This window comes from Scyliorhinus canicula, chromosome 11, assembly GCF_902713615.1.
Source record: "Scyliorhinus canicula chromosome 11, sScyCan1.1, whole genome shotgun sequence".
Classification (NCBI taxonomy): Eukaryota; Metazoa; Chordata; class Chondrichthyes; order Carcharhiniformes; family Scyliorhinidae; genus Scyliorhinus; species Scyliorhinus canicula.
The window spans coordinates 41,503,310-41,530,681 of record NC_052156.1 but is presented as its reverse complement, the minus strand read 5'-3'; the positions used below and the strand labels follow the sequence as shown (position 1 = coordinate 41,530,681).

The 27,372-nt window shown below is 46.2% G+C and overlaps 1 protein-coding gene across 1 annotated transcript in view; it reads left to right on the top strand.

The window, feature by feature from the left end:
• Nucleotides 1–27,372, top strand: part of dnah12 (dynein, axonemal, heavy chain 12) — a 385,091-nt gene that overhangs the window by 127,630 nt on the left and 230,089 nt on the right. Inside the window, exons 22-27 of the mRNA XM_038812830.1 lie at nt 3,067–3,349; nt 10,210–10,329; nt 23,199–23,355; nt 23,881–24,053; nt 24,752–24,904; nt 26,191–26,430. Of these exons, the coding sequence (XP_038668758.1) occupies nt 3,067–3,349; nt 10,210–10,329; nt 23,199–23,355; nt 23,881–24,053; nt 24,752–24,904; nt 26,191–26,430 (1,126 nt within the window). The remainder of the gene's footprint in view (nt 1–3,066; nt 3,350–10,209; nt 10,330–23,198; nt 23,356–23,880; nt 24,054–24,751; nt 24,905–26,190; nt 26,431–27,372) is intronic.

Here is a 27,372-nt window from a genome sequence, read left to right as displayed (position 1 = left end):
ACGCTACTCCAGAATACTGACAGCCTCATGGACTTGTGTGTTTTTAACGTGTTGCCATAGGTGAGGCGCAGAAGTTCAGTCTCTTCATTTGGAGTCAGCTATAATTTAATAATTGACTCTGTGGTCTCAAATCAAAAGGCGTTTTCACCCACCTCTTCTTTTTCAATGTGTGAAACTTCTCCTCTGGAAAGTAGCGACAAAGATTGTTGATCAGCACAACCAGCTCCGACTGAATAAGACTTCCTAGTCTATTGACAGTCCCCTTACTAACGCTGTTTTCCTTGATGTGTCCAGCAGTGTGGGAAACATGTGGTCGTTTTGACTTTGTACTAGAACTTGCCAAACTTACGATTGTTGGAAAGCATCTATTTCTTCAGCGTCAAAAGCAATCACCATCCTTCCCTTGCAATTTGAGGTTCAGTTTGTTTAGAATTGAAAAGATATCTACACAATAAGACATAGTTAGCACCAACACTCATTTGCCATTACTTCCCTGCCTATAAAACACATGGGTTTTGCATCCTGATTTGCACAATTAAAAAAGCCATACCTCAAGATATCATCTTTGTTCTGCTTTCTTCCTGATTTTAGTTTCTTCTTAGTAGGCTGTTCACCAGAGGCCCTGGAGCTCTGTATACAGCTCACACTAGCACTGCTTTCTGCTGCCGTGGACTCTCCTGAACAGATCACATTAGCACTGCTTTGTCGTGCTGTGGACTCTTCTGAGCAGCTCTCTTCAGCAGATTCAGTTGTGAGATCCTGGCCTGTTTGTGTCTCTGGCACTCTCCCTTCCAACAAAACAATCCATCTTCAGTTCTTCACAATCCTGTTGATTTGCTTCCTCACAGCTAGTAAATAGAGGAATCTCTTCTCTTGATTTTGCGGCAATGGAACGGACATACATAACGTCATTGCACCTGTCGGGCACGTGACATGCTTTCTGCCGCCACTTCTGACGGGAAGACTGTATCGTTCGCATTTAGATAGAGAAATACAGCACAGAACAGGCCCTTCGGCCCACGATGTTGCGCCGAACTTTTGTCCTAGGTTAATCATAGAATTTTGGACAATATGTCATGGCCAATCCACCCAACCTGCACATCTTTGGACCGTGGGAGGAAACCGGAGTACCCGGAGGAAACCCACGCAGTCACGGGGAGGATGTGCAGACTCCACACAGACACTTTAAAAGTCGGTCGCGGCATGCATTCTGAACTTAAAGGCCAGTCGTGGTCGGCATTCTTAAAAGTAGGTCACGGCCATTGGGTGCTTCTCCCATGATCGGGAACATTGCGACTGATCGCTCCAGGAACGTCATGACTGCTGCCTATGACCCACCCACGGGGCCGGGACCTGCAATCTCAAAACCGCTGATATTTTAAAAATTAATTTACAGGATGTGGGTGTCGCTGACTAGGCCAGCATTTATTGCCCATCCCTAGTTGGCCTTCAGAAGGTGGTAGTGAGTTGCTTTCTTGAATCGTTGCAGTCCTTGAAGTGTAGGTACACCCACTGTGTTATTAGGGAGGGAGTTCCAGGATCTTACCCCAGCAAAGGAACGGCGATATATTTCCAAGTCAGGGTGGTGAGTGACTAAGAGCATTAGCATGGGCAATCTCCGTATCCGTGTGGTGTTATAATGAATATTCATATGGCACGCATAGAAAAGGCCAATGCTGAATTTTAGCCGATGCAATGGGTGGGATTCCCTTACCCTCCAGAAAAGGTTGAGCAGGGGCTTGTGGTCAGTCACAGCAGAGATGTGCCTCCCATAAACATATTGGTGGAATTTCTTGTCTCTAAATATTACCACCAAGCCCTGCTCCTCAATTTGTGTGTGTTGTTGTTCAGTGTCCACCAGGGTCCTCAAGGTGAAAACGATGGGGCATTTCTTGCTGTCATCCCATATGTGGGCCAGCACCGCCCCAGTGCCATAGGGGAAGGTATTGCATATCAAGATTAACAGTAGAGCTGGATCATAGTGCGTGAGGAGCTGTGTGGACGACAGATGCTCTTTTACTCTGGTGAATGCTTTGTCTTGTGAGGCAACCAGAGCCACGTTTCCAACAATACGTGGAGTGAAGACAATAAAGTGGCTAGGTTTGCAATGAACTTTCCATAATAATTTATTCGGCCTAGGAACGACTGGAGTTCAGTGCCATGCTTCTGGATTGAGGCCCTTTTTATGGCCTGCACCTTATCTTTCATTCTAGATGCTAACCACTAGTTTACTGAACTAATAGCTGGATTGGGTGGGTTGTCTTGTGAGGAACGGTTGGACAGACTATACTTGTAAGCGCTTTAGTTTAAAAGAGTAAGAGGTGACTTGATTGAAACATATAAGATCCTGAGGGGTCTTGACAGGATGGATGTGGAGCGGATGTTTTCTCTTGTGGGAGGATCTAGAACTAGGGGGTCACTGTTTAAAAATAAGGTGTTGCCCATTTATGAGAGGAGATTAGAAAAATGTATTTCTCTCTGAGCATTGAGAGTCTTTGGAACCGTCTTCCTCAAAAGGCGGTGGAAGAGGAGTCTTTGAATATTTTAAGGCGGAGATAGATAGATTCTTGATATGCAAGGGGGTGAAAGTTTATCGGGGTGGACAGGAGTGCGGAGTTGAGGTTACAATTAGATCAACCATGTTCTCATTGAATGGCAAAGCAGGCTCAAAGGAATGAGCGGCCTACTCCTGCTCCTAATTGGTAGGTTCATTTGTATGGTGCGGTGAATCTTTGTAATTCTCTCCCCAAAGAATGCTTTGAAGGCTCAGTTGTGGAATATGTTGAAGATTGAGATTGGTGGATTCCTACATATTAAAAACATCAAAGGATATGGGGGTAGTGCAGGAAAATGGTTTTGAAGCAGAAGATAAACCATGATGTAATTGAATGGCAGAGCAAGCTCAAAGGGGTGAATGGCCTAACCCTGCTCCTATTTCTTACGTTTCCCTGTCTAATTGCATTTGTAATGTGCCTTCAAACTTTTCTGTTACATTAAGGGCACTGTATAAATGTAAATTATTGTTGAGACTGCAGTATCCTAATGTTTTATTCTGAATGTTTCTAGGTTTTTCTTTCTCTCTAATGATGAAATGCTAGAAATCCTTTCTGAAACTAAGGATCCATTGAGAGTACAACCCCATCTCAAGAAGTGTTTTGAGGGTATTAATAAACTGGAATTCCTTCCCAATCTGGACATCATCGCAATGTTCAGTAGTGAAGGTGAACGAATTGAACTAATTCAAAAGATTTGCACTGCTGAAGCTCGAGGTGCTGTTGAAAAATGGCTGGTTCAGGTGGAAGATATCATGCTAAGAAGTGTCCACGATGTTATTGATCAATCACAACAGGTATGACATAATTTTCATTTTCAAGTGCTGAATCATGTACGTCGGATTATAATGTTCAGCAAGTCTATCTAAATAACATGTCAAAGATCAGTTTTTCATGATTGTTGTTTTCAAATTTTGTCATTGTTTTAATCACTGCTTTCTGAGTGGTAAAAATCAAATTTCTGCTTGGTAAAGCTAAAGTTAGACCAACATATGTACGTATTTTTAAGAAAAACGCTCGGTGGGATTCTCCGTTTTGGAGACTAAGTGTTGACACCAATGCAGAATTTGTGGACTTTCACGACAGCCACACCTGAACCAATTCTGCTGCTGTTAAGGGGCTAGCACCAGTGCCACATGGAACACAATTGATTCCAATGAGAAATGGTGCCAGATTCACCGGTTCTGCGATTAACACTCAGGAGGCTGACAAGCTGCAGCCGCATATACACACTGCACTCCCCACACACCATCCCAGCCAACAATATGGCAATAAGGAGAGCGCCACCCCATTTCACCGACGCTGAGCTGAAGACCCTCCTGGGCGTGGTGAAGAAGAGGTGCTTGACCCTGTACCCCGGCCCGGCAAATAGGCTAACAGCTGTGGCCTTTCGTCGTGCCTGGACACAGGTGGCAGAGGTGGTCACGCGGTGGGCAATGTAGTCTGGACCGGCCCACAGTGCCGGAAGAAACTGTTCAACCTCCTCAGGGGGCCAGGGTGAGTAGGCAGCACTGTGCCCCTGGCACTAACCCCCCCCCACCACCACCACCACCACCACCACCACCACCACCACCACAGATGTGCAGGCTAGGTGGATTGGCCACGCTAAATTGAAAGAAATATGAAAATCGTTTATTGTCACAAGTAGGCTTCAATGAAGTTACTGTGAAAAGCCCCTAGTCGCCACATTCCGGCGCCTGTTCGGGGAGACTGGTACAGGAATTGAACCCGCGCTGCTGGCCTTGTTCTGCTTTACAAGCCAGCCGATTAGCCCACTGTGCTAAACCAGCCCCTTGGTTTATTGTCCCTTAATTGGGAAAAAATTATTGGGTATTCTAAATTTAATTTTAGAAATATAAAAAAAAACAACAGGCCATCGGCATACAACGACACCTGGTGCTCCCTGCCATTCCCCCCCCGCCCCCCACCCCACCCATAATCCCCCAACACTCAACTGAGGCCCAAAATGCCATAGCCAAGGTTCAATCGGCAATGCAAATGGCAGCGATAACAACGGGCACCCCTGTCTTGCCCCTATACAACCCAAAACATCCCGTGTTCGTCTTATTCATTCACACACCTGCCATGGAGGATGCATACAAGCATACAACAACAAAACCTATGCCACAAATCTCAGCCCAAACCCAAACCTCCCCAGAATCTCAAACAGATAACTCCACTCCTCCATGTCAAAGGCCTTCTCTGTGTTCGTGGACAGTATCATATCCAGCACTTGCCCGGGGTAATAATTACATTCAGCAACCTCTTAATATTACTAGAGAGCTGCCTCCCTTCACAAAGTGCGTTTGGTCCTCCGAATTCAACTCTAACACACACCCCTCCAACCTGCTCGCCAATACCTTTGCCAGGACTTTCAGGTTCATATTTAGCAGCACGATAGGTCTATAGGACCCGCACTCCAATGGATCCTTACCCTTTTTTTTGGGATCATCGAAATTGATGCCTGCGGCAACGTAGCCGGCAACTCCCCCTTTTCCACCGCTTCACTAAACATGTCCAAAAGGTGGGGGGCCACCTCTGTCACAAACTGCTTATAAGGTTCCGCTAGAAAGCCATCTAGCCCCGGCGCCTTCCCCAACTGCATCATGCCAATACACTCCAAAACCTCCTTTAGCCCCAACAGCTCCTCCAGCGCCTGCCTCTTCCACTTCTCCAGCTCGGGGAAGTCCACCCCATCTAAAAACCGATCCGGCCCTATACAGTTCTTCATAAAAGACCTTGAACACCTCATTTGTCCTCTCTGAGTCTGACACCATGTTTCCCCCCCCCCCCCCCCCCCCCCCCTTCCGCCCTCACTTGAAGGATTTCTCTCAATGCTGCTTGTCGCGACAGCTGGTGGGCCCGCCTCACCGCCCGACCCACCGTCAACTGGTCAGACTGCCCCTGAAACTTCTTTCTTTCTGCCAACAACTTTGTGGAGGCCACAGAATACGTCCTATCCACCTCCACTATCTCATCCCAACAGTCGCCGATGCCCTCCCTCCTCATCCTATCCTCATGGGCCTTGAGCAAAATAATTTCCTCCCGAACCACCATAAGACATTGGAGCAGAATTAAGACACTCGGCCCATCGAGCCTGCTCCGCCATTCAATTATGGCTGATATTTTTCTCATCCCCATTCTCCTGCCTTTTCCCCATAACCCCTAATCCCCTTATTAATCAAGAACCTATCTATCTCTGTCTTAAAGACACAGTGATTTGGCCTCCACAGCCTTCTGCAGCAAAGAGTTCCACAGATTCACTATCATCTGGCTAAAGAACTTCCTCCTCATCTCTGTTTTAAAGGATCGTCCCTTTAGTCCGAGATTGTGCCCTCTGGTTCTAGTTTTTCCTACTAGTGAAAACATCCTCCCACGTCCATTCTATCCAGGCTTTGAAGTATCCTGTAGGTTTCAATAAGATCCCCTTGTCATCCTTCTAAACTCCCAACGAATACAGACCTAGAGTCCTCAACTGTTCCTCATACGACATTCCAGGGATCATTCTTGTGAACCTCCTCTGGACCCTTTCCGAGGCCAGCACATCCTTCCTTAGATATGGGGCCGAAAACTGCTCACAATATTCCAAATGTGGTCTGTTCAATGCCTTATACAGCCTCAGAAGTACATCCCTGCTTTTGCATTCTAGCTCTCTCGACATGAATGATAACATTGCATTTGCCTTCCTAACTGCTGATTGAACCTGCATGTTAACCTTGAACAAGGACTTCCAAGTCCCTTTGTGTTTCTGATTTCCTCAGCATTTCCCCATTTAGAAAATAGTCTATGCCTCCATTCCTCCTTCCAAAGTGCACAACCTCACACCTTTCCACATTGTATTCCATCTGCCACTTCTTTGGCCACTCTCCAAGCCTGTCCAAGTCCTTCTGCAGCCTCCTGCTTCCTCAATATTACCTGTCCCTCCATATATCTTTGTACCATCTGCAAACTTACCAACAGTGCCTTCAGTTTATTCTTCCAAATGGTTAATGTATATTGTGAAAAGTCGTGGTCCCGGCACAGACCCGTGAGGCACACTACTAGTCACCGGCTGCCATCCTGAAAAAGCCTCCTTTATCCCCACTCTCTGCCTTCTGCCAGTCAGTCAATCCTCTATCCATGCCAGGATCTTACCCTTAAAACCATGGGCTTTTAACTTATTTAACAGTCTCCTATGCGAAACCTTGTCAAAGACCTTCTGGAAATCTAAATAAATCACGTTCACTGGTTTTTCTTTATCTAACTTCCTTGTTACTTCCTCCGCTTTCAAAGCCTCCCAAAATGTGGCTGGCGATACCTCCCCGTTCTGATTGAGCTCCACATAATTCCTTGTTGGCAAAAACCCCGAATCCAACCTACAACCCTGCCTTTGCTCCTGACGCGAATGAAGTCTCACGTCTAGACATCGTGGAGCGTGCCCCCCCCCCCCCCCCCCCCCCCCATAATCAGCTGGTGAGAGTCCAAATCCAGGATCACCCCCAAAAGCCTCTTCACAAACCCGGCATCATCCCAATTGTGCAAATACACAATAACCAACTTGACTGGAGAACCTTAGCTCCCAACTCACGATCACAAACCTTCCCTTAAACCCCATTCTCTTGCTCAACAATATGGAAGCCCCCTTGACTTTGAGTCAAACCCCGAGTGGAACACTTGCCCCACTCACCCCTTCCTCACCCTCATCTGATCTTTCACCCAGAGATGTGTCTCGTGCAAGAAAATCACCTCTGCTCTCAAACTCTTCAAGTGCGCAAACACCCGGGACCATTTAACCCGCCCATTTAGGCAGTGGATCAGACAGTTCTCACCAGAGGCTTCCGGCCCCTGGAGTCCGCCATCATCACCCTTGGGCTCCGCTCCCCCATCCCCACACTGAATCGGGCCAACGCTGCCCTATCCATGACCAAACTCATCCTCCGTAACTGCCACGTTGCGTCCCCACACTGGCTAATTACTGCAAACCCCCCCTACACTTCACTTCCATTCACTAGCAATCCTTGCTCGTGTGGCGATTCTGACCCGAAAGCTCCCCCAAGGACCCACCATGCCCATGCCCTCTACCCATCTGAATGTGTTTGCACATTCTCCCTGTGTCTGCGTGGATATCCTCCGGGTGCTCTGGTTTTCTCCCAAAGTCCAAAGATGCGCAGGTTAGGTGGATTGGCCATGTTAAGTTGCCCCTTAGTGTCCAAAAGGTTAGCTGGACTTGCTGTGTTATGGGGATAGGGTGGGGAAATTGACCCAGGTAGGGTGCTCTTTCAGACGGTCGGTGTAGACTTGATGGACTGAATAGCCTTCTTCTGCACTCGGGATCTATGATTCTATGAAATCTCACCCCAGCCTCTCCCTCGATAATCTGCACCCAACCCAAAACAAGAATACATCATGAGACTGTGTTCTTGTCATGATTCAATATCTTTGCTGCTGTTTCATTGATCCCAAATTCCTTGTTGTTCTTCAGGCGCTTGATGGCTCTTTGGACCTTTGATCTGACAATTTCCGCCAGGTTCACATTCAGCTGCTGATGTGCTGTGCTGTCATCAAACTCAGACATGGAGTGGGGCTGGGCTGTTTGGGATGTCACAGAAGTGTTCCACCCATCTTGCTTCCTGCTCTTCATCCATCCATAGTGTCCTACCTCTTGTACCCGTCTTGGAGTCATTTAACTCTGTCCATCGTTGTTTGTCTTTTCTGAAGCTCTTCTTCTCAGAGCCAAATGTATTAATTTAGATGTATTTCCCCTCCAGGCTGATGCCTCTGATAATTCTGGGTCTTTGTTTTGTTATGCCGTCCTGACCATGAGATGATCGCCTCCATCTTGAGGAGCTCTTATGCTCTCCCTCTGCCTAAGCGTGATCATATTTTCTAGTGATGCTACCTGCCAGCCCTTCCTTCAAACCTTCTGATTGATCGGCCCAAAACGTGTTGGTCATCCAGAGAAATGAGTTGCCCTTGACCAAGTGTTTCTGAGTGGCACATTCCAAGATCCTAGACCATGCTGAGAATGTACTGGAAATTGCCCCCACCCCCATATCCCTGTGCCACCCAATGTCCTTAATTAGATGGTGAATGTGGCCTACTAAGCAGCCTCAGCATGTAAAGTTGAGCCAGCTGGTCTGCTGTCGAGAAGTGCATATTGAGACAAAGAAATTGACCCAACATCAGGGGCGGGATTCTCCGAGCCTCCGCGCCGAAATCGCACTCGACGTGGGGGTGGAGAATTCCCGCAATTCTCCGCAGACCGGGGAATCACCGCAAGCTGCGCACAGTCGACGCGGCACGGTCGGGGGCCATTAAAAGAGCCCCCCACGGCGATTCTCTGCCGGCAACTGCCTGAGTTCCCGCCACCGTGTTTCACTCACGGTTCCACCCGGCGGGCACTCCGCAGCTGCCCTGGTTTGGGGGGGGGGGCATGGATCTGTCACCCGGGGGGGGGGGGGCCTCCAGGATGGCGAGGCTCACCATCGGGGGCCACCGATCGACGGCCGCGCGCAATCTGTGGGGGGCCTATATTGTCGGATTGCGGGTCTGAGGCCCCATTCTCTGCCCCCGTGCCTAACGAGGTTGCAGCGCGGAAGGTAGGAGAATCCCGCCCCTCATTTTTAGGTATTCTTGGTACTGCCCCTGGCATGTCCTCCTGTACTCTTTTTTGAACCAGGATTGATTCATGAGGTTACAAACTGTGGAGGCCCAGTCTTGAGTTACTAAATCTGTTCAAAATCACTGTGGTAATGCACACAACATGATGGACGGTATCCTCAGTGTGAAGACAGGACTTTGTCTCCACAAGGACTGAGCAGTGGTTATTCTACTGATATTGTCAAAGACAGGTACCTCTGCGGGAGGCAGATTGGTGAGGATTAGGTCAAGTATGTTTTTTCCTCTTGCTGGTTCCCTCACAGCATGCCGCAGACCCAATTAGCAGTTATGTTCTTTAGGATTCTGCCAGCTCGTCAGTAGTGGTGCTACCGAGCCATCTTAGTGATGGGACATTAAAGTCTTGCCACCCTCAATGCTTTCTCCAAATGATGTTCAACATGGAGGCGTAGTACATGGTAATCAACATGCCCATGGTTGACTTGATGCTTTGAGACTTCATGGGGTCCGACTGCCAATGGGGCATGACATACCCTGGTCATGATGATGTCTGGGACATTGCATGTAGGGTATGATTATGTCAGGCTGTCAGCTCTCCCAACAGAAAAGCCCCCAGATATATTACTAAGGAGGGCTTTGCTGTTGTTTTGGTGCCTTAGTCGTGATCTGGTTTCATTCCTCATAGATTTTTTTTATGGATTGTGATACAAGTGAGTGGCTTGCTAGACCATTTTAGAGTGCAGTAAGACCCCCATCTAGGCTACACCAACTAAGGTTTCCTTCCCTAAAGTGAGCATTAATGAACCAGATGGGCTTTTACAACAATCATTAGACACTTAATTCTAGATTTTTTTGAAACGTGCCATTGTGGGATTCAAACCCAGGTTCCCAGAGAACTATCCTGGATCGCTGGATTACTAGTCAAGTGACCAAACCACAGCACCTCCCCCTCTATTCCTAATCAGATATATGTTTGTGTATAAGAGAAATCTTCTGCAGTAAGCAAATGTGAGTGGTATGCCACGTTTTTTAAAAGATAAATTTCCTTCTGTTCCTGTAGGATTTCCCGGAGAATAAGAGGTCAGATTGGGTGGTAAATTGGCCTGGCCAGGTTGTAATTTGCGTATCTCAGATGTTCTGGACTGCAGAGGTGGAGACTGCAATCCGAAGTGGGTCACAGGTAAAAACTTTCACCATTGAATCATTTTCTAATATTTTATTTAGCAAGCTTTTCAAGGTGCTGGTAACTAACGCAGTAAGTCCATGCCACCAGGGGCCAAGAAAGTAGTCACATGATTTTCCAGAATAATCACTCACTAATAAATATCAATAAAGTCTTCATGCTTTCACCTCCCCTTTCAGTAACCTGAAAGGACCTTTTACTCAGTGACACTGGCCCACTCTTCCAAGACTCTACAATCGGACTCAAATGGTGATCAAAAGCCCGTACTTTGTGGGGAATGGTCCCTCACCTGTGATTTTCCCTGAATTGGCCAATTAATGGACAGAAGACGGATTCACCGTACAATTAAGGATGGTGGGCCTTTTCCTCTTCCTGATGAAAAGTTATCAATCTAAAATGTTGATGCTTTCTCTTCCCACTGATACTGCTAGACCTTCTGAGTTTTTCCCAGCTTTACCCATTTTTATTTCCGATTTTTTGCATCAGCAGCACTTTCCTATTGTTTTTAATGTTAGCCTTTTGTCCATTAAGGCTGATGGCTCATGGGGAGGCGTCCGCATGGCTCATTGGTGCAGTCAATTGCAGCCTGAACTTGTGGGAATCCTGCTATGATAATAAAGTTGACATCTCTTTCTTGCTGACTGCTGGTGTCTTTAGAAATGTTCTCAAATTTTCAGCTTTGACAAAGAGTGTGTCAGTGGCCTTCTTTATACTGGCTGGACTGAAGATTGACTAATGTGACTGGATTTTTAAAAATTCATTCAAGGGATGTCAACTTCACTGGCAAGACCACCATACATTGCCCATCCCTAATTGTCCTTGAGAAGGTGGTGGTGAGCTTCTAATGTTGGACGTCAGGTGCCTACCCTTCACAAATCCCGTCTGACCATCCCCCATTACCTCCGGGACACAGTCCTCTATACATGTGGCCAAGATCTTTGCCAGCAATTTAGCGTCTACGTTCAAAAGGGAGATCGGCCTGCTTCAGGTCCACAGTTTTCAAATTCCAGAGTCCAAATAAGTTTAAATTCGGCTTCCACATTTCGAGATTTTATCCATGCTCATGAAAAAATATGTAAAAATCCAGGAGGTCATGGGTCACCTGACTACACATTCGACATAGTGCCACAAAGAGACTTGTGAGAAAAGTCATAGCTCATTGAATAAACGGGACAATAGCAACATGGATACAAAATTGGCTGAATAATAGAAAGCAGAGATTAATGGTCAATGGATATTTTTCGGGCTCGAGAAAGGCTTGTTTGTAGTGGTGTTCCCCAGGGGTTGGTATTCGGACCCTTGCTTTTCCTCATATATATTGATGATTCAGATCTTGGCGTACAGGGGATAATTTCAAAGTTTGATGATATGAAAATTGGAAGTATTTGAAGAGGACAGGTCATAGAGTACAAGAGCAAAGAGGTTATACTCAACTTATATAAGACACTGAGTTCTGGGTGCCCCAACATCAGAAGGATGTGAATGCATTGGAGAGAGTGCAGAAGAGGTTTACAAGAATAGTTCCAGGCTTAAGAAACTTCAGTTATGAGGATAGATTGGAGAGCTTGGGACTGTTCTCCTTGGAGAGGAAGGCTAAGAGGAGATTCGATAGAGAGGCTCAATATCATGAGGGGGCTGAATAAAGTTGATGGGGAAAAACTGTTTCCGCTTGTAAAAGGATTAAAAATGAGAGGGCACAGGTTTAAGGTGATTTTTCAAAGGAAGCAATGTGATGTGAGAAAAAGCCTTTCGCACAAAGAGTGTTCGCGGTCTGGAATGTATTGCCTGGAAGTGTGGTGGAGGCAGTTCAATCAAGGCATCAAGAGGGCATTAGGTGATTACTTGACTAGAAATAATGTGCAGGGATGCGAGGAACAGGAGAATGGCACTAAACCATGATGCTCTTTTCGAGAACTGGTGCAGGCATGTTGGGGCCAAATGGCTTCCTTCTGTGCCGTAACAGTTCTGTCATTCTGTTTCATTGCTGCTGGCCAGACCAGGCAGGGAACCAGATGCTTTTTTAACAACAATTCCACATATTTTACTCAATTCAAATTACACTACCTGCCATCGTAGGATTTGAACCCAGGTCCACAGAGTATTACCTTGGACCTCTGGATTATTAGTTTATAACAATACCACTATGCCACACCTTTCTGTGGGATTGCATGGAATATACAGCAGAAAAAATAGGCATTCTGCCTAACCAGTCCATGCCCATGTTTATGCTACACTTGAGCCTCTTCCCATCTTTCCTCAACTAAATCTACGATTGTAACTCTCTACTCCCTTCTCTCTCATATGCTTGCCTTAATACGCTTAAATGCATCGATACTATTCTCATCATAAAATTTACAGTTCAGAAGGAGGCCATTCGGCCCATCGAGTCTGCACCGGCCCTTGGAAAGAGCACCCTACTTATGCCCACAGCTCCACCCTATCCCTGTAACCCAGTAACCCCACCCAATTTTTTTGGACACTAAGGGCAATTTATTATGGCCAATCCACCTAACCTGCACATCTTTGGACTGTGGGAGGAAACCGGAGCACCCAGAGGAAACCCGCGCTGACACAGGGAGAATGTGCAGACATGAACCACTCCATATAGTTACAAGTTCCAGATTCTCACCATTATTTTCAGTCCTTTCTCGTGAAAACATGGCAACCATGCTAGCTATAATCATGCAAAGAATGCTTTGCTGGCTTGGGCATTTACTCAGGTTGGAAGATGGCTGCCTCCCCAATTATATAGAAATTCCATTAGTTATGTGCTGGTCTTCAGGAACTACACCTTTTGCTAACAAATTATTAAATATGGAGGAGCAATGCTTCTCTCTTTCCCTTCCCTAGATTATTTCAAAATGTAACTCAATCTGGACCAGGAGCTTTATCCTCTTTGATTTGCTGAGTTGATTAAACACATCCCCTTTTTTATTTCAAATTCACTTATCCCATTATTTCCCACCCCTCCCAGATACATAATGTGATATCTACCTGTTCTATCACCCTGGTACATGCTGAAGCAAATTAATTATTTTTAAGAAAATGTTTATTTAAATTTATAAATTATGAACAAAATGATATACAGTAATTAATTCAAGTTACAATGACAAACAATCAAAACTACAAATAACTTAACACCCCCAACATTAAATTACACCCTTTAACAACAGACGGTGACTAGCTCTTTTATAAAGGAAATGAATGGCTGCCACCTGAGGTGGAACCCTTCGACCGATTTCCATTATGGTTAACTTGACCTTCTTCAAATGTAAGAACAGCATGAGGTCACCCAACCAAGACGAGGCACTGGGCAGAGTAGGAGAACTCCACCCAAGCAGAACTCGCACCCGGGCTATTAACGAGGCAAAGGCGAGGACATCCACCTTCACCCCCGTTTGCAGCACCGGCGAGTCTGATACCCTGAAAATGGCCACCAGCGGACTTGGCTCCAGATCGACATTAAGTATCTTTTTTTTAAATGTATTTTATTCCAAACATGTGTAAAAAACAGTAACATACACAAAAACACACTCCACAAACTCATAGTCCACAGTTTCTGCAATGTTCTCCTTTTTAACAGCAGTTGCTTCTGTAAGGTGTACTCTGGCAACCTGGGAACCGTCCTCCACTCCTTTTGCGCAAAGTCCCTCACCTACATATATCTAAATTCACTCCCTCTCAGCAATTCAAATCTCTCCCGCAACTCATCCAGACTTGCAAAGTTCCCCTCCAAGTACAGGTCTCTCACCCTCATCAACCCCACCTTCTTCCACTTCCCATATATCCCATCCATCTTCCCTTGCTTAAACCTTTGATTCCCACAGAGTGGTGTCACCACTGACATCCCCTACAACTTAGTGTCTCCCCAGCTGATTCCACACCCTGAGCACCAACTGTACCACTGGGCAACTCTCCGTATACTTCACTGGAGCAAGTGGCAGTGAAGCCATTACCATATGGGCAGTACGGTAGCTCAGTGGATAGCACTGTTGCTTCACAGCTCCAGGGTCTCAGGTTTGATTCCTGGCTTGGGTCACTGTTTGTGTGGACATAGAACATAGAACATAGAACATAGAACAGTACAGCACAGAACAGGCCCTTCGGCCCTCAATGTTGTGCCGAGCCATGATCACCCTACTCAAACCCACGTATCCACCCTATACCCGTAACCCAACAACCCCCCACTTAACCTTACTTTTTTTATTAGGACACTACGGGCAATTTAGCATGGCCAATCCACCTAACCCGCACATCTTTGGACTGTGGGAGGAAACCGGAGCACCCGGAGGAAACCCACGCACACAGGGGGAGGACGTGTAGACTCCACACAGACAGTGACCCAGCCGGGAATCGAACCTGGGACCCCTGGAGCTGTGAAGCATTGATGCTAACCACCATGCTACCCTGCTGCCCCTGAACGTTCTCCCCGTGTCTGCGTGGGTTTCCTCCGGGTGCTCCGGTTTCCTCCTACAAGTCCCGAAAGACGTGCTGTTAGGTGAATTGGACATTCTGAATTCTCCCTTTGTATACCCAAACAGGCACCGGAATGTGGTGACTAGGGGCTTTTCACATAAACTTCATTGCAATGTTAATGTAAGCCTACTTGTGACAATAAAGATTATTATTATTATAGCCCTCAGATTGGAAACCCTCCACCTTGACCCATCTTGACCCCTCGCCTCACCTTCTCCACATTCGTTGCCCAATAATAGTGCAGTATGTTTAGGAGTGCCAATCCCCCCCTTTCTGTCTCTGCCTCTGTAATAGGGACCTCTTTACCCTTGGCACCTTCCCTGCCTATATAAACTTCAAAATCACCGTCTCCAATTTCCAGAAGAAGGCTTTTGGGAGAAAGAGAGGGAGGGTCTGGAAAATAAACAGGAACCTTGGCAGCACGTTCATCTTGACCACCTTCACCCTCCCTGCCAATGTCAGGTGTAATGTATCCCATCTCTTAAAATCCCCCTTAACCTCTGCCACCAATGTTGTCAAATTCCACCTATGCATTGTAACCCATTCCCTCGTCACATGAATTCCCAAATACCTGAATATTTCCCCAGCTATCTTGAACGGCAAAACCCTCAAGTTGGCCCCCACCCCGCTGCATTCACCGTAAACACCTCACTCTTCCCGACATTTAACTTATACCCAGAGAAGGCCCCAAACCTCTCCAATATTCCCATGATCCTATACATACTCTCTAGCAGGTCCGACACAAATATCAATATGTCATCCACGTACAACAACACCCGGTGCTCCCTGCTCCCCCTCACAATCCTGTGCCACTCCCACAACCCCGTAAGGGCCATCGCCAAGGGCTTAATCGCCAACACGAACATCAACGGCGATAGCAGACACCCATCTCTATCCCCTGTGCAGTCCAAACTCTTGAGTGCTCATTCATTTGTACGTGCACTTGCCACCCGGGCTACATACAACCGACGCACCCATACCACAAACTTTGGGCCAAACCCAAACCTACCCAAGATTTCAAATAAACCCCTCCCCTCCACGTGATCAAAAGCCTTCTCTGCATCCATAGAAACAATAACCTCCGGCACCCACAACCTGACTGAGTCATAACCACATTTAACAGCCTCGTAACATTACTAGAGAGCTGCCTGTCCATTACAAAACCCGTTTGATCCTCAGCGACCACCCCGACACACAACCCTCCATTCTGTCCCTCTACGCCTTTTGCACCACTTTCCTGTCAGAGCTACCCCAATAACTGGTATAAAATGCCCAATCCAACGTGTTCGAGCCAATGCTGTCCTGTGTGTGATCACTCACTCCATGGGCGCCACTGGAAGTCCGGCATGAAGTATCTCTGACATGGTGTTGAAGAAAGTGACCCAAAAGCTTACTAACTTGGGACAAGACCAGAACATGCGAGTGTGGTAAGCCGCCCCCCCCAAGAATAACGTTCACACCTGTCCTCCACCCCAGAGAAGAATCCACTCGTCCTCGCCTTGGTCAGATGAGCCCTGTGCATTACCTTGAACTGGATAAGACAAAACCAAGCACAAGAAGATGTAGAGATTAAACAAAGAAAAATCTGCAGCCTCCGTCAGCAGACTACCTTGCCCACCAACCCCCTTCCCCCCGCCCTCTGACACTACTACACCCAAATATGCATACAGAAAACAGTAAGACGAACATAAACTACTAAAACCTACTTTTTTTTAAGAAAATATTTTATTGAAGCATTTGCAATCACAGTTCAACACATTCACATCTCTTTAACAACTGTGCGGGCCGACACACGTAAAGAAAGAAAGAAAAACAACCTACAGAACAACACCCCCTACTCCCCTGTTCTATTCCCTAGCTGCCGGTAAACTGTATTCTCTGTCCCGTTGCAACATTGCCATGCCTCCTGTTCCCCCCCCCCCCCCACCACCACCACCTTTCCCTCCCCTTACTGCTGACATTCAATTTTCCTTGAAGTAGTCTATGAACGGCTGCCATCTCAATTGAACCCTTCAATTGATCCTCTCAAAGCAAATGTAATTTTCTCCAGAATGAGAAACCCTGCCATATTGCTGACCCACACTCCTGATTTCGGGAGCTCCGAGTCCCTCCATTCCAGCAAAATCCGTCTCCGGGCCACCAGGGAGGAGAAAGCCAAAACATCGGCCTCCCTCCCTTCCCCTTGGCCCCCGGATCGTCCGATAACGCTAGTATTGCCAATGCTGGACTTGGAGTTACCCTTCCTTCCAGGACCTCTGACATAACGTCTGCAAATCCCTGCCAGAATCCCTCAATTTTGGACATGCCCAAAACATATGTACATGGTTTGCCAGGCTACCCCCACACCGCCCACATCTGTCCTCCACCTCCTCAAAGAACCTGCTCATGAATAGGTCCCCAAATCTCTCAATCCCTGCCCGCTGCCATCCCTTATAGTCCCCATCCAGCGCCCCCCCCCCCCCCACCCCCGCAAACCGGTGGTTGTTACAAATCGGTGACCACACCGACACCCCCTCCAATTTCCTGTGTTGCCTCCATTGCTCCCAAACCCTAAGGGCTGCCACCATCACAGGGCTCATAGAGTACTGCACCGGCGAAAACGGCAGGGGCGCCGTCAGTAAGGGCTCCAAACTCGTACCCTTACAGGATGCCGCTTCCACTTGCTCCCACACTGACCCCTCCCCCACTACCCACTTCCTGACCATCGATATGTTGTCCGTCCAGTAATAGTTAATAAAGCTCGGGAGGGCTCTGCGACCCCTTTCCAGGAGTGCCTTCTTTACTCTCGGAGTTTAACCCGCCCACACAGAACCCGATATCGCTGCGTTCATTTTCCTAAAAAAAACGTTTGGGATAAAAATCGGAAGACATTGAAAAAAGAAGAGCAGTCTCGGAAGGACTGTTATCTTTGCCATCGGGACCCTCCCCGCCAGCGTCAGCAGGAGCATGTCCCATCTGCGGAAATCCCTTTTCATTCGATTCACCGCTTTGCCCAGATTTAACTTATGAAGCTGCCCCCATTCTTAGCCAGTTGAATCCCCAGATATCTAAAACTCCTCTCAATCACTCTGAACGGCAACTCCCTCAGTCTCCTTTCCTGCCCCCGTACCTGGATCATGAACATCTCGCTCTTTCCCATATTTAACTTGTAACCTGAAAATCACCCAAATTCTCCTAGTATCTCCATGATTCCGGCCATCTCCCCATCGGGTCTGTGTCATAGATCAACAAATCGTCCGTATATAGAGAGACTCTGTGGTCCACCCCCCGCCCCTCACTATCCCCTGCCAGGCATTTGATGATCTACGGGCCATTGCCAAGGGCTCTATGGCCAGGGCAAACAGTAATGGGGAGAGCAGACATCCCTGTCTTGACCCCCTGCAGACCCTGCAGAGACTAAAGTACGCTGACCGGACTGGTTGGTTCTTACATTCGCCACCAGAGCCTGATATAACAACCGGACCCAATACACAAATCCCTGTCCGAACCCAAACCTGCCTAAAATGTCCCATAGTTACTTCCACTCCACCCAGTCGAAAGCCTTCTCCGCATCCATGGCTACTACCACCTCAACATCACCCCTCTCCACTGGCATCATTATGACATTAAGAAGCCGTCTGATATTGGACATAAGGTGCCTGCCCTTCACAAATCCTGTCTGATCTTCCCCAATTACCTCAGGGACGCAGTCCTCGAGAAGCCAAGATCATTGCCAGCAATTTAGCATCAATGTTCAGCAGGGAAATTGGCCTGTGTGATCCACTGTTCTGCGGGTCCTTAAATCGCTCTAGGATTAGAGAAATTGATGCCTGTGATAGCATTGGGGGAGTACTCCCAGCTCCCTCGACTCGTTAAAAGCCTTAACCAGGAGCGGCCCCAGTAACCCAGGGATCTTTTTCTAAAAATTCCACTGGGAGTCCATCAGGTCCCTGGGCCTTACCCGATTGCATCGCCCCCAACCCATCGATCACCTTCCCGAGCCAAACTGGGCCCCGCAGGTTTTCCACCAGCTCCTCATCTACCTTCGGGAACTCTAGCCTCTCTAGGAATTGATTGATACCCTCATTCCCGGCTGGGGGTTCCAACTCATATAACCAACTATAATATTCACGGAACACATCATTAACCGCCCTGGGTCTATCACTACCTTCCCTCTCATATCCTTTATTTTCCCTATTTCTTTCACCGTCTCCTGCTTCCTCAGCTGATGTACCATCATCCTGATAGCTTTCTCCCCATATTCATACATTGTCTTTTGCCCTCCTCAGCTGTCCCTCTGCCTTACCTGTGGAAAGGAGCCCAAATTCCATTTGGAGTCTCTGTGCTCCCTCAGGAGATCCTCATTCGGAGACTCCGCATACCACCTGTCCACCTCTAAAATTTCTCCTACCAATCTATCCAGCTCTGCCCGCTCAGTTTCCTCCCTGTGGACCCGAATTAAAATAAATTCCCCTCTGACAACTGCCTTCAATGCCTCCTAAACCACTCCCACTGCAGTCTCTCCTGTATCATTGTTTTTTATGTACCCCGAATGGCCTCCCTCACTCGCTCACAGATCTTATCATCTACCCCCTGCTTTACATCTCCAATCCCCCGAAAATCCCTTACTCGTCAGCAGTCCCCTCCCCCCCCCCCTCCCACACCCCCTTCCCCCCTACTCCATCTCTCCTCAGCTTTCCCCCCACTTTGCTCCCGTTAACCAGCTATCCAGCTAGCGTAGCAGCTCTTCCCCCCGGCGCCTCACATTCTACAACCTGCTGGATATCCCCCCCCACCGCCCCCTTAACATAAGTTCTCAACACAATAACATCCAACACAAAAAACAAACAAACAATCCCCCCCAAGGCCCAGGCACATAGGCCCATCCACCTCCCTTAAGAGAATCTTATCTATCCCATCACCTTCAAACAGAATCAAAACAATAGAAAAGACATCAAATGGGGTAGGAAAAAAATTATGCATACAGAAACTCATCCATCTTTTTTCCAACAGAAGAGAAAAAACATCACAGCTCAAATCCCTTTTCACTGCAATTCGGCACATACAACAACAAATCTCAATCAAATCAAGCAGAAAAAGCCCTTCTCCTCCCGAAAGGACCGCAAACCCCCCCCCCCCCCCCCCCCACTATGGGGCTGGTTTAAGCCACTGGGCTAAATCACTGGCTTTTAAAGCAGACCAAAGCAGGCCAGCAGCACAGTTCAATTCCCGTACCAGCCTCCCCGAACAGGCGCCAGAATGTGGCGACTAGGGGCTTTATACAGTAACTTCATTGAAGCCTACTTGTGACAATAAGCAATTTTCACTTTTCACTTTCTTACAAAAAACTCAGTCCACCACAGTTTAGGTTTTAAAGTCCTTACGCATCCATCAAGTTCTTGTCTTTCATAAAGACCTCCACCTCTTCCGGCGAGCCAAAATATAGCTCCCGGTTCTCATAGGTCACCCAGAGAAGGCCCCCGGTAGAGCAGTCCAAATTTTATGTCTTGTCTTTATTAAAATTCACCCTCCTCTTTGCAAGCTCTGCTCCCCGATCCTGGTACACCCGGATCTCTGAGTCTTCCCAGGTGCACCGTTTTGTCTGCCTGGCCCACTTCATAATACGTTCCTTGTCCAGGAACCGATGCAGCCTTACCACAATCGCCCTCGGGGGCTCACGACCCTGGGGCTTATGCAAAACAGCCCTATGGGCCCGGTCCACCTCCAACAGGAAGGGGAACAAACCTTCCCCCATCAGCTTCTCCAGCATCTTCCCCACATATGCACCGATGTCTGATCCCTCCTTTCCCTCTGGTAGACCGATGATCCGGTATTCTGCCTCGAGAATGATTCTCCAGGTCATCCACCTTCTCCAACAGCCGTTTCTGCCGCTCCTGTAGAATGCTAATTTCCATTGCCATTGCTGCGAACTCCTCCTTTTATTCCATCGCCTGCTTCTGCAGCTTTTGAATCTCCTGTCGCCGAGACTTCAATTTCTCCTCCACCCGGTTGACCACCTCCTTAATCGAGGCCACCGCCTGGATCAGGTCCTCAGCACACTCCTTGCGATGTTGGGCGAACTTCCCATCCAAGTATTCGACCAACTGGTCCATCGTCCATTGGGTAGACGCAGCCGAACTTTGCCTTATTGTCATTAAACCCGCTGCTTTCTGAGTTTTGTTTCCATCCATCCTTTGATTTCTTCTTTTCCGACTATTTTTTGGGCGCGGTTCCATAAATTGGGGGTCGCCTCCTTCTCCTCTCACTTTTATCAATTTATGTTGAGAAATTCCTGCGAAAACCCAGCTTAAAAGCCTTTAAAAGACCACCAGAGGCGAGAGCTGCTAAATGTGCAACCGTTCACTCCATGGCCACCAACGGAAGCCATCCTAAAATCTACTTCTAATAATCTTAACCCCAAACAGACCAAAAACACTCAGCTCATTATCTAAAACAGAACTAATATAATAAGCTGCACCCCCACCGCACCGCTCCGATGTGCTAACTCTTCGGCTAGCAGGGCGGCTCCCGCCAAGAGTGAAGAGAAATGCTAACAGAAAAAGGACAGAGAGTATAAAAACCCATTAAAACATAATACTCCAACAGGAAGCTATATATTTACACAACCGTTAGAGCAAATAGAGCAAAATCCCACATAAAATTAAACATTCAACCCAAACAAGATCAGAAAAATGCAGGCATGAACAAGGAACCCCAAACAATTCCAATATCAACGTGCCCACCCTCAATATCCAAAAAGCTCAATCATCTTGCGGCCAGCCTATGCTTCTTTACAAAGGAATTTGTCACCTCCAACACTTAAAAAAAAAAAGTATTTCCATCAAATGTTGCTCTTAGCTGCGCCGGGTACACCACCACAAACCGGACTCCCCTCTTACACAGAGCTGTTTTGGCTTTGTTGCACTCCGCCCACTTCTTTGCCAGCTTCACTCCCACAGGTGCTAATAGGCATCTCAGCCGTTAGCGGAGTGGCTGGAGGCACAGAACTGGCTCTGCCATTTTCTCCACCGACGAGCCCCGAGAAGCCTCTGATTTCGTTGACGAAGTTCTATTTTCAGGACTTTCCCCCTGGGTTTTCTAGGCGTTTCACCTATATAGGTACCTTATTCTATTAAACAAGTGGGTTTTTAAATGAAAAAACTCATTAATACTAAGCATAAAGGACTAAAAGAACAGTACCCTAGCGGGAGCCACCTTGTGCATGTCTTCCCTCTACAGAATGCCCGCAAAATAATTATATTTTTGCCATCTCCCAATTGTTAGTTATGATATTATCTTGTCAATCCCTTAATGGTCCCGTCACAGCCTTTTTTATTGATGTACTGGTAAAATATTTTGCTATTTTCTTTTATGTTTTATGATAATTTAATTTCATAGTCCCTCTTTGCCTTTCTAATTTTTTTTTTGACTTCTCATTTGATCTCTTGGTACTCTCTTATCATGCACTCCTCTGCTACCAGTGCACTTAATGTATGCCTCTTTTCTAACCCTCAGTTGCTCCCTTATGTCTTTAATTATCCTTGGAGTCTCATTATTATTTAGTTTGGTTTTTACTTTTAACTATATGGCCCTGTTACAATCAGGTGAGGACAATGTAGGATGACTCCCCTCTATCCCCACTCTTCATTTGACCACAACCGTGTTTTTTTTAAAGAGACTATGTTTGCCAATTTGGCAGCTCTTGAAACTTCTACCCTGGGATCTACCCTGGGATCTTAATTCCAGGGAAAGGTCACTGCTGGCATCACCACTGCCTGATTTGTGTGATGTTTGACCTTCCTGAAAAGAGGTAGCAAGAGTTTTTCACCAGCTCTCCAGCCAACAGGTGAGACCCCTAATGCCTCTACATGATTCTGCCCGTGAAAATCTGGATTTTGAGATTTGGTAAGGGCACAGACAATGGGTGGAGTAAATTCCACAAATGGTTTAGTCTCAGCATATTCTTTCAAGGGCGCATATCCATCCATGGTCATTTAATTAAGGATTATCTGGAGGTTTCATGCAATATCCAAGTCTGTGCTGAAATTAAAAGAGTCTTTTGACTCTTAGCAGCGATTTTAGCAACTGCTCTTTTAATTAGAATTTGGTGGTTTTCAACCAGTAATTACAAAAAAACATTTTCAATATAAAGAATGGTTTAGCAGCAGACTTAACCCAAATAAGATGCAAGCACCATTCACGTGATTTAATTGGGCTTTCACAATTTAGAGAAAAAACATGTCTTAAGCTATTACACAATAGGTACGTGACACTTGACCAACGCTTGTCTATTCATCATATTTCAAGGAACTGCTGCAAGGGTCCAGGTGTTGTATGCTTGGGCAAAGTTCACCAAATAAGTTATAGGATTTGCTTAAAAAATGTTAAACCTTCTTCTGTTTCTTCCTTAGGGTCTGAAAAAATATTGTACTAAACTTCAAAAACAGCTGCATGATATTGTGGAACTGGTAAGAGGGCAACTCTCCAAACAGACTCGTATAACACTTGGTGCCTTAGTAACCATTGATGTACATTCCAGAGATGTTGTTGAAGACATGATTAAACAAGGTATTCAGAAGGTCATCCTAAGATTTGTAAATAAACATGAATATCACTTAGAGGACATTATTCACTATGAAGCATGAGTCAGTTTGTATCGTTCTAGCCTCTGAGTCAGAAGGTTGTGGGTTCAAGTTCTTCTCCAGATACTTGAGCACATAAATATCGACTGATATTCCTTTGCAGTGTCAGATGTACCATCTTTTGGATGGGACTTGAAGTCAAGGTCCTGTCTACTTTCCAAGTTGGACCTAAAAGATACCATTTTACTATTTTGAAGAACGGGAGATACTCCCCGTGTGCTAGCCAATAATTGTCTCTCAATCACCATATGTATAAAATGAGATTATCTGGTCATTTTCACATTGCTGTTTATTTGAGCCTGCTTGAAAAAGTACGTCATTGGCCAGAAAGTGCACTGAAACATCCTTAAATAATGAAAGGTGCTATATAAATGCAAGTCTCTTTTTTTCTTGTATTTTATGTATGGTGTATTTTCTGTATCTGATTAAATTTACCAATTTTTTCGAACAGGGGTCACAAATGAGAATGACTTCCAATGGCTTGCTCAACTTCGGTATTACTGGCAAAATGAGAATGTCCGCGTTCACATCATTAACTGCGATGTAAAATATGCTTATGAATATCTTGGTAACTCACCACGACTGGTAATTACCCCACTGACAGACCGATGCTACCGTACTTTGGTAAGTTCTTAAAGGAGGACCACAAAGTCGTTTCTCTAAATTTAGCTTCTCTTCTTTCCAAAGATGCAAATCAGAGTTTTGCCGGGGATACTTGCCAGCCTTCTGCTATAACTTTGGAGTGCCTGTCCAAATCCCTAGAAAATGCAGAGATTCAATTGTATAAGATGTGCTATAACTTTGGAGTGCCTGTCCAAATCCCTAGAAAATGCAGAGATCCAATTGTATAAGATGTGCATGTTTTCTGGATGTTCCTAATTTACCTTTCTCACTCTATCTGCCCTTTGCAAGGCTTGAGGATGGGACCAATCACAAGATGTTTCTGCACTGGAGTTCCTGTTCCTTAGCTTAGTCAGTTAGGCAGTTAGTATGCTAATTGAGTGGTTAGCACTGTTGCTTCACAGCGCCAGGGTCCCAGGTTCAATTCCCACTTCTTACAATTACCCAGCAGAGTCTCATGTGTTATTTGTCCATGGCTGGTTGATGATTTTCCTTAATCCATTGTTTCATGTGTATTTTCTCTAGATTGGTACTTGTAAATCCTTCATATAAACATTGATTTAACCTGAAGGTAATGGATGGATATGACTGTGTACTGATTGTCCACTAAACAAGAAATGTAATTTTTATGGACATGAAATGTGGAATCATTCTTGGATGTTGTGGAGAAATTTTTGACAAAATCACTTTCTTCTTGACAGATTGGAGCCTTTTTTCTGAACTTGGGTGGAGCACCTGAAGGCCCTGCAGGGACAGGAAAGACAGAATCTGTTAAAGACTTGGCAAAAGCCGTTGCTGTACAATGTGTTGTCTTCAACTGCTCTGATGGATTGGACTACATTGCTATGGGAAAAGTAATTGATTTTTTCAAAATATATCCATGGTGTGGTTGAAGTTCGTGAAAGTGAAAGGGGCGAGCGGCCTGCCGAACCCGACCGGTTCACGCCGGCGCCAACCACACCTGGTCACTGCCGGCGTGAACAGCGCGCAACCGGTATTTGTGTGGCCTATAGGGAGCGGAGGGAGGATCGAGCACCACGGGAGTGCTCAGGAGACGTCTGGCCAGCGGTCGGTGCCCACCGATCGTCGGGCCGGCGTCTCTAAAAGACGCACTCTTTTCCCTCCGCCACCCCGCAAGATCAAGCCGCCATGTCTTGCGGGGCAGCGGAGGGGAAGACGGCTACCGAACATGCGCGGGTTGGCGCCGGGCAACCTGCGCATGCGTGGCTGACGTCACTTAGGCGCCGCCGGCCGCGTCATTCCCGGCGTGGCGCTTTGACGCAAGCGTCAAGGCCGGGCGCTCGTAATTCACGCGCCGCCGCTCCTAGCCCCCCGGGGGGGGGGGGAGAATAGGAGGCGAGGAGCGGCCTCCGACGCCGGAGTGAAACACTCCGGGCGCGATTCTCCCAAAGGAGAATATAACCAAAATTACACCATGAAACACTCCTTTTTTACAGGCTATTTTTCTCCTTTCTTGTGGAATGACCATTGCTTCCTTTTCATTTAAAAAAAATTATTAAAATTTCTCAATTTATAAAATGCAAAATAGAAAAGATTTACATACATCAACCATAAAAAACTGAATAATACAACAACCCCTCACAAAACCTAAATGTAACTCACCCCACCCACCCTTAACAACTAACGGCAACCAATTCCTTCAAACAAACAATAAAAGGCTGCCATCTCCAAAAGAACCCCTTGATTGCTCCCCTCACAGTATACTTAGCTTTCTCAAGGTATAAGAACTCCATCAGATTCCCTGAGGCACTGGGTGGAGGTGGAGACCTCCACCCCAGCAGTACTGCCCTCTGGGCAATCAGCGAGGTGAAGGCAAGGACATTGGTCCTCATGCCCATCTGTAGTTCCGGTGAGTCTGACACCCCAAATATGGCTAGTAAGAACAGGGCTCCAACTCAATCTTCAGAATCGCCAACATGGTGCTGAAGAAGGAGACCCAGAAACCTTCAAGCTTGAGATAAGACCAGTACATGTGCACATGGTTAGCCTGACAGTGCTTCCTTTTCATTTAATGGTCCAAATACTTAGCACCTTTCAACTATGTAGCAGTTCTGACAAATTATGTAGATTATTATATGAAATATTATAGTTGTGTAAAGCTTTATTATACTCTCTTCAGTTTTTTAAAGGACTGGCATCCTCAGGTGCCTGGGCATGCTTTGATGAATTTAATCGTATTGAGCTGGAAGTGTTATCTGTAGTGGCTCAGCAGATCCTTTGCATCCAAAGAGCAATCCAAAACAATCTTGAGGTCTTTCTATTTGAGGGGTCTGAGCTACGACTAAATCCAAATTGTTTTGTTGCTATTACAATGAACCCAGGATATGCAGGACGCTCTGAATTGCCTGATAATCTGAAGGTACACATTATTTTATTTGTTTGCACATTTACAGGTTATTTGCTGATTTATTTTTTCTAGCTGCCACTTGATTGAATACTGTTGTTGATGGATCTGACTACAGCAAAGATTGGTTACAGTGGATAAGTCATGAGCCAAATGTATAAAGGATAACCCAAACTACCAGCCTCTTGTAGTTTGAACTTGCCAGTAGCTTTCCCTGTTTGCCGTGTAATAGTCGGATGCCTGCATTATCTGGCCCCTTCTGGTATGCACATCACCATAGTATAAGTGCGTCACTGTAGGCAGTTGTCCTTCTCATATGAAAACCCTATTCTGTGTGTCATTTTCATTCTGCCTATCATTACAAACTGTTTAGGGACAATTAACAGAAGTGAAATACAAATACCTCTTTAATCAATAGAACTACACAAGATTTCACATTTTTAACAACAAAATTTTATGGTATATAAAATAATTAAGTAAAATTTGTACTATTAACAATATTGTTTACAAACACATATATTAGGCACTCTGGTTTATTTCTTGGGTTCCAAAAATTCTCTTAGGTACATCAATCTTAAAAATTATTTACTTCTGTAGGGACCACCCATAAGCACGGCACAGCTCTTTGGAGAATTTTCCTCAGTTCCAGCTCGTCTCAGAGATAAAAGTTTTATTTACCCTCTCGACTGTGGAAATCTCAGTCGCTTGTTATGATTACTTTTCCAAACTGCTGGTTACTTTCTTTTGCAAAGGGACTTGGTGAGGCCTGATACAGAGTCTCCCAATTGCTTTCAACTAGGCAATGTTCCAGCTTCTATTCCTCACAGGTTTCTGATTGTGATTAAGCCTCACCCACCTTCTAAGTGATCAGTGTTAAAGATAAAGTTAGTGTTTTACTGTACTTGCACTGCAGGTCTGTCTAACAGTTATTTATTTTGATTAATGTCTCTCAGTGCA